The sequence below is a fragment of the Gallinula chloropus genome (assembly GCF_964237585.1).
Source record: "Gallinula chloropus genome assembly, chromosome: 6".
In the NCBI taxonomy this organism is placed as follows: Eukaryota; Metazoa; Chordata; class Aves; order Gruiformes; family Rallidae; genus Gallinula; species Gallinula chloropus.
The window spans coordinates 20572487-20579764 of record NC_140091.1 but is presented as its reverse complement, the minus strand read 5'-3'; the positions used below and the strand labels follow the sequence as shown (position 1 = coordinate 20579764).

General features: G+C 49.9%; 1 protein-coding gene across 1 annotated transcript; it reads right to left on the bottom strand.

Moving 5' to 3' along the window:
- Positions 1–5513: 5513 nt before the first annotated feature.
- Positions 5514–6817, bottom strand: LOC311193317 (uncharacterized protein). The gene has a single exon (XM_084266103.1). It carries the CDS (start codon positions 6706–6708, stop codon positions 5545–5547), a length of 1164 nt encoding a protein of 387 aa, XP_084122229.1. The 5' UTR covers positions 6709–6817; the 3' UTR covers positions 5514–5544.
- Positions 6818–7278: the final 461 nt, after the last annotated feature.

Here is a 7278-nt window from a genome sequence, read left to right as displayed (position 1 = left end):
GCAGGGTTTTCTCTCTAGGGTCACAGTCACCAGCACCTCAGCCTTCTCACAGAACATTAGGAGTTGGAAGGGACTTCGAAAGATCATCTAGTCCAACCCCCCCTGCAACAGCAGGGTCACTCAGACTAAATCACACAGGAACACATCCAGGTGGGGTTTGGATGTCTCCAGAGAAGGGGTCTCCACAGCCTCTCTGGGCAGCCTGTCCCAGGGCTCTGTCACCCTCACAGGGAAAAAGTTACTCCTGACATTCCCATGGAACTTCCTCTGCTCCAGCTGCACCCGCTGCCCCTTGTCCTGTCGCTGCCAGCCCTGAGCAGAGCCTGGCTCTGTCCTCCTGACTCTCACCCTTCACATATTTATAGACACTAATAAAGTCACCCCTCAGTCTCCTCCAGGCTAAAGAAGCCCAGCTCCCTCAGCCTCTCCTCATAAGGAAGCTCTTCCACTCCCTTCGTCACCTTGGTGTCCCTGTGCTGGGCTCTTTCAAGGAGTTCTGTGTCCCTCTTGAGCTGAGGGGCCCAGAACTGGACCTGATATTCCAGGTGGGGTCTCACCAGAGACCACGCTCTGCACTTCGTGCTCACACGCTGCTGTGCTGTACCTGGGAGCTGTCAGCACGCAGGCGAAGTCAAGACCAGCTAGCCACCCCTCTGGACTCCTGGAACTGCAGCCCCCAACCTGACAGGTCTCTGGGAAGGAAACATTTCCCAAAGCACACTGCACCAGGTGAGAAGCACCCTCAGGCTGCCAGATTTGGTGCCAGCAGCCAAGGCAGCATGGTGTCCCCACCACACTCCAACATAGCTGTGTTCTCAGGCAATGGACTTTCTACAAGCTCATCTCCTTTTTTAAACAAGGTATACATATGAAATCTAGCTAATAACTGGTCCAAGAGCTTCTCCAATGCAAGTACTGGGACATACTTGCTAGCAATGTTGCTAATAGGTCCCACAGAGGTTGGTCAGATGACACTATATTCTTGGGGTCCCCAAGACCGAATGCTGTATCGTATACCTTCTCCCAATTTGCTTTCCCAAACAATGAAAACAAGTCATCCAGCACTCACACCACTTACCAAGCAAAATCCTTCAGACCACCTCCTTTAACAACTGCTGACAGCTTCAGGTTGCAGGAGCTCCTCTTCCTAAATTGCTGTCAATCCACCAGGCCATCCGAAAGGACCCACCAAAGTCACCAGAGCATCCCTGCCAACACCACCACCGTTATTTTCCAGAGCAGCAGCAATGGTTGAAGTATCGAGGAAGAGAAGAATTAGCACAGCCTCTTTCAAGCAGGAAAAGAGAGACCAGGCAAGCAGGCTAGCAATGCAGGCTGACGCTTCTGGGGCAAAGCTTGCCACACTCGACAAAGAACATCCTTGCATTGAAGATTCTGGTTCTTTTTAAGACATGCCAGGTGGTTATTGGGAATAGCTGTTAACCAGCAATCTGGTGGCTAGGCCACCTTCCTGCAACTGGTGTGTAGCTCTGAGCCCAGTGACCTGCTCCTGAAGGGTCCCTTGCAGCCAACAAGATACATGCCAATGGCTTGTACAGAACTGGACTCACTCAGAACGAATCTCTACTCCTGCTTTCAGGCTGAAAGCATGTAAGCAATGACCAAGGTAAAACCCTTCATGAGAAAAGGAGTTGCTAGCTCCAAAGGTTTCTTCTAGCAGATAGCCAAGAGGAAAGCCATGCCACGAGCTGCACGAGCAGGTTCACTTCAGCACAGCTTCCTCTGGAAGCCAGTGTTCCCAGGTGGCAAGGCAGTGGGCACAGCCACCCTGCAGGGTGTACGTTCACCTACATTATCTGCTTCACGGGCTAGCTCCCACTCAGCAGTTGCTCTTTTGAAGACGTCTCTAACCTCACGGAGTCCCACAGTTTTCTAACTCCTCAAAGCATGGGACACAGCTGGGATTGCCAAAAGAAAACCATCACTTTCCTTTCTGCTTCCAGCGCGCTACCCTAGCGCGATGCTATTCATCTGCTGGTGAGACCTCAGCCCTGGCTCATTTTCAGTCTGTGAGTCGGAAAACTGCAGCAGGGGCTCCTTATGCCATGAGAAACTTTACGAGATCACAGGCAGATCATCATCTGATGAAGCCTCACTTTAAATAAAAGCTGCCTACCCCAGAGATTTCCATGCCCTTTACTCAGATTAATTGACAAACAATGGATTGCTTTGTGCAGCCTGTTTACATCAAAGACTCCTGTTTCTGACTCCTCCATGCCAGGAAAAAGCAAATAGTGTTACGAGGAGGACACTGGTACGCAGAGGGGCAGAAAGACCAGAGTAATAGCTTTCCTTTTGTGCAAGGTGCGATGTCTACGTTCCACAAGCGGGGGCGTATTTACCATGCAACAGCTTTGTTAACGACGTAAGAAAGTAGTATTGCAGCTTCCAAGGACCGGACACCAATTCCAGGTCAGTGAGGGCCAGGAGTCTGCAGCACTGGAGCTCTTCCGACTTCTCAGTCGTGAGATGGAGAAGGGTTGGGCAGAAGTGATACAGTGAGGGGACGGGGAGATCAGCAAAGAGCAAATGGCATTTCTACATTCCACTGCTCACAAACACCACCCAGCAATCCAAAGCTCACACACACAGTGGGGATGCCCTGCCTAGGGCGCAGCTCCAGCCCTGCATCATGCCTGGCAATGAGGGCATGAATGAGTCATCTTCCATGGTCTTTATAGATGTAAAACGAGCTGGCAGATACCCTGGCTACTCTGAACAAAGAAAAATGGCATGTGCTGAAAGAACGCACTTCAAACCCTCTCTGATGAAGCGATGCTGTCCAGCAGGTGTATCTGCTCACAATCTCCCTTCCTGTTTCAGCTCCCTAGTATAACTGCTGTATCTGTCGTAGGCTATTGGCCACTCAGACTGACACAAGGCCTAGGAGAGACTCCCAAGCCTTCGTTTTAAAAATGTAAAGTGCAGAAGTGAGGAAGCTCTGGGTTAAATTAAGCTCCAAGGGATTTCCTGCAGCTTGTGCAGGACTTAGTAGCAAGTTTCTCTGAGGAGTGTTCAACACACTTTTCCCAGAAACCATCGCACATTTTAATTACTCCTTTCACACATCCAAGCACTTTATATGCGAGCCAGCCTTCCAGGCAAAGCTATCTTCTTAATAACCTTTTAGTTGAGCCTGGTAGTTTTAATTTCACCACCCATTTCCCCTTGCCATTAAACAGACCTTTGTTGAAAACACTTTCAACCATTATGCTCTTACAGGTACAAATTCCACCAACTGCCAACACCAAAAAGCAGAATACCTAGATGATTCCCAATTACCCCAACTGTCTAACCAGAACAGTCACACAACATAAAGGTGCGCAGAGTGGTGCGGTTTAATTGGATCTTTACCCCCGCCCCCCCCCATATAGCAAAAGCACCGCAGGCCCAAGGGAAAAGCAGGATGCTGAAAAGGGGAGACTGTAGCTGACAGCAGCAGAATGGGTTTAGAAGATGAGAGTGGAAACTTACTGCAGGCTAGCTTCTGGAAGGGCTTTGTCACCTCACTATCTGCCCTCTCTCCAGGTCACTTCCAATTGCGTTGAACAGCGTGGTCCCAGCAGAACAGCACTGATGACCTCTTTCTGCAGATCCTTTACTCACCACCTCCTCTCAGACAGGTTTTTTTCACACGTGAAGATCTTTAATCCTCTTAGAGAGACTAAGCAGCCCTCGGGTAAGACCAACCCTTCGCTAAGGGGCCCTGTCAAAACCCCTTCAGAAACCTACACCCGCACTGGAACTACTTGCAGACGGCGGTTTGGAGAAATCTCACTCACAGCTGGGCAGGGTCCAGAGCCATCCCGGCAGAGATATCTGGATAACAGACAACATTTCACAGACAACATAACATCCCTGAGAAGCAGGATGTGGATCAGTCCCCTGATCCGGAGACTTCTTCGAGGAATGAAATGAAAATGACCCATTAGTGAGCCCGAGGGAATTAGTCTCCCAGTTATGCACAAGGTAAGTGTTGCTGTGGGCAATGGTTCACCCTGAGCCAAACACCTCACATCAAACACTACAGTACCCACAACTGCAAAACACCTCCCTGCTCTGCTGTTGCACGGGTGGCAGGTGCTGAGCAGCACCCACAAACCACCCGGCCTTTAGCCCAAGCTCTGAGACATGGAGCTCAGACTGCACAGAAATCCAGGGGAAGGTGACAGGCACTGTGTATAGTAACATATGCAAACGAATGGCATGATCTGGTACTTACGCTCAGTAGCCATATGCGAAGGTACGTTACTGCAAAGCTTTACCCACCCCCCACCCCCCCCCACCACCCCCTGCTGTGCAACTCCCTGCTGAGAAGGAAGAACGAGTTAGGAAGAAACAGGTGAAACTGCAGCAGTGAGGAGAGGAACCAAAGCCTTCCCACACAGAAAGGAAACTGGGGCTGCAACTTCGGGGCAAACTTCTACCACAGCAGTTAACAGGACGTTAAGCGTCACCAAAGCTGAGACAAAGACACGCCTCTGCAGAAGTTACAGCCCCCGGGGATCTGGCAGCACCTGCCTGACTCCTCAGGGCTGCTTTGTAAGGGTATTTTTCTTCCCTAGATCCCTTGAATGTCAACCAAAGCCAAGAGTCTAGCAGACCGGACCCGTCACAGAACACACACCACGCTTTTGTTTCGGGAAAGTTCCTTACATCCAAAAACATGCAAATGAAGGAGAGTCCTATGCAATGAGAAGCAAAAGTGGCTTAAATCTGGTCTTTCTCCCACTCTTTTGAATTTTGCGTTCTCAAGCATTTGCTACTGTGATACTCAGCTGGGCTGGCTGAAGAGCTCAGTCACAGCAGAGACATGCACGCATTCAAATCCCCCACCCTGAGGGCATGCACCCTCACAGGGAAAATAAAACTCTCTTCCCATCCTCAACAGACATTCAACTCAGCGCACAGAAGGGATCGGTGCTCCCTTAGACAGAAACATTTATGAAATACATACGGCCAGTAACTGTTGAGTTTATTACAGAACGGTTCTGTGGTGACTGTTTTGTTTTTTAAATAACCAACATGGTATTTCCCTTCCAAATAATGCTAATAATTAGGAAAAAAAAAGTGTTATGGAAATAAAAACTCAGCAGAATGCAAGGAGAGAAGGGACCGAGAGACAAGTCCAGACTGTTCCAATGTAGCAAAGACCTGCAACAACAGATCTCCAAGCCCACTGCTAAAGAGCCATCACACTCGACAGAGAGCAGGACCAATTTATCCAGTGACCAAGGCTGCAGGGAGAAGCCTCAAGGCCCGTGCACCCTCGCAAAAAACTTGAGCTGATGCACCATCAGTTGAGCGAACTGAGGCAGTGTGAGCACGTGTGAGTGTCTCCACAAGACAATTAGGTTGTAGGGGTTTTTTTCCCCATACAAAGACAGTTTAAAGCCAGCAAGTGCAATCTCTACCAGTTCCAGAGATCCCAGCGACATGGCATTCCCTACCAGCCACTGCTGGGAAGCAGGTTGGGACTGTCCCAAGGAGCATGCAGACAACCGCGACTGCCAACGGACTAATTTAAGATTTGTCCAGTTTGTGCGTGCGCTCGTGCCTCCGCAGGGTGCCCGACTCGGTGAAGGAATGACCACAGTAATCACAAGAGTAGGGCTTCTCTCCAGTATGGATGCGGTGATGGCGCTGGAGCGATGCCAGCCGGGTGAACGTCCCTCCGCACTCCTCGCAATAGAAGGGACGCTCCCCAGAGTGCGTCTGCTGGTGCCTCTTCAGCCTGAGCAGCTGGACAAAGGCCATGCCACATTCCTCACACTTGTAAGGCTTGTCCTGCCGGTGGATCACCTTGTGCTTGGAAAGCAGGTTAGGCTTATCAAAACCTTTGCCGCACGTCGGACAGGCGTAAGGTTTGTAGTCGTCTTCCTCAGACTTGTGGTTCTCCTCACAAGGCTGATCGGTATATTCAACAGCGTGCTGGTTACGGTGCACTATCGACCAGGGGTTCCTAGCCATGCCATTTCCCAAGATCACCATGGAGCGCTCGATCTTGTGCACATTGCGCAGGTGCCTCCAGACGTCGGCTGTGCGAATGAAACCCTTGTCACACTCGGGACACTTGTGTGGCCTGTCGCTGGAGTGAATGAGCTTGTGCATGCGCAAGTTTGCCGCGCGGAAGAACTCTTTGGCGCAGACGGGACACCGGTACGAGTTTTCCACAAGGTGAGTTCGCCTGTGCTCCTGCAGCTCGCTCATACCCTGGAAGGAGGAACCACACTTCTTGCACCGGTATGGCAAAGCCTCCCCGGAGACAGGCTGCAGGTCCTCATCGACCACAGCAGCAAGAACGGTGTTTTCGTTACCGTTACGTACTCTTTTCCGTGGTTTCTTGGACCGCTCAGAGGAAGAGCACTCTAAATCTTTATCTTCACACTGCAGGTCGAAGTTGTTACTGGAGGGGATAAATACTCCAGCTGTACTCTCAGCCTGTTTCTGGTAGTAGGTCTCATAGGTTTCTTTGTCTTCACGCTGCAACTCTGCAGGGAGCTCCTGCTTACCTGAAGGTCCAGCAGAGTTACATGGACTGCAGGGCTTTGAGTAATTCATGTCTACCTCCTTCTGGAGGCTAGGCGCATGGTCCACCGCCTCGGTGGTCTTTCTGGAATAATCTGAACATTTCTCACCTGTGTCACAAATGTTATTCTCAGAGCCCCAGCCCACATTCACATTCATCGTCTTGAGGCATGCGCTGTGCTCATCTGCATCTCATCGATGACGTGTGGTACCAAGAGCTTTGGGTCTTCCGTGGTAAGTCCATCTCATTCTCTGCTCTCTTTACAGTCCTCCCTAGAAAATAAAGCACCCATTTCAACAGCAGTTTTTCTGACATTAAAATGAGACAAAGTTATCACAGAGAGGGTTTTCTTCCTGACTAAAAGAAGGGGACGGACTATCAGTTATGCAGCAGGAGAAATGGAATCATCTACTATTATACCTGTAGAAAACAGACATACAGCGTACAAAATGCACAGACTACGCCTAATGAAGTTAAACCCTCTACCACAATCTAGCCTTCACTGTAAGTTGTCAAGTAATTTCCATTTTAAACTCACCTAAAGATAAGAAATCTTCAAGACTCTGGGGTGCAAATGCTTCAGGCAGAGTCCTACCACCACAGCTGCCTTGCCATAGGTCTTTTGCCACAGATTCATGCTTAATCCTTGTTTTAACCTTGCTAAACAAGAACTAGGAAGACCAGTCGCAAGGTGCTTTCTTTCAGATAATAGCTATGAGACCTAGAAA

What these genes read in the sequence shown, in the direction of transcription:
- LOC311193317 (XM_084266103.1), bottom strand. Translation starts at nt 6,708, where the DNA reads ATGAATGTGAATGTGGGCTGGGGCTCTGAGAATAACATTTGTGACACA.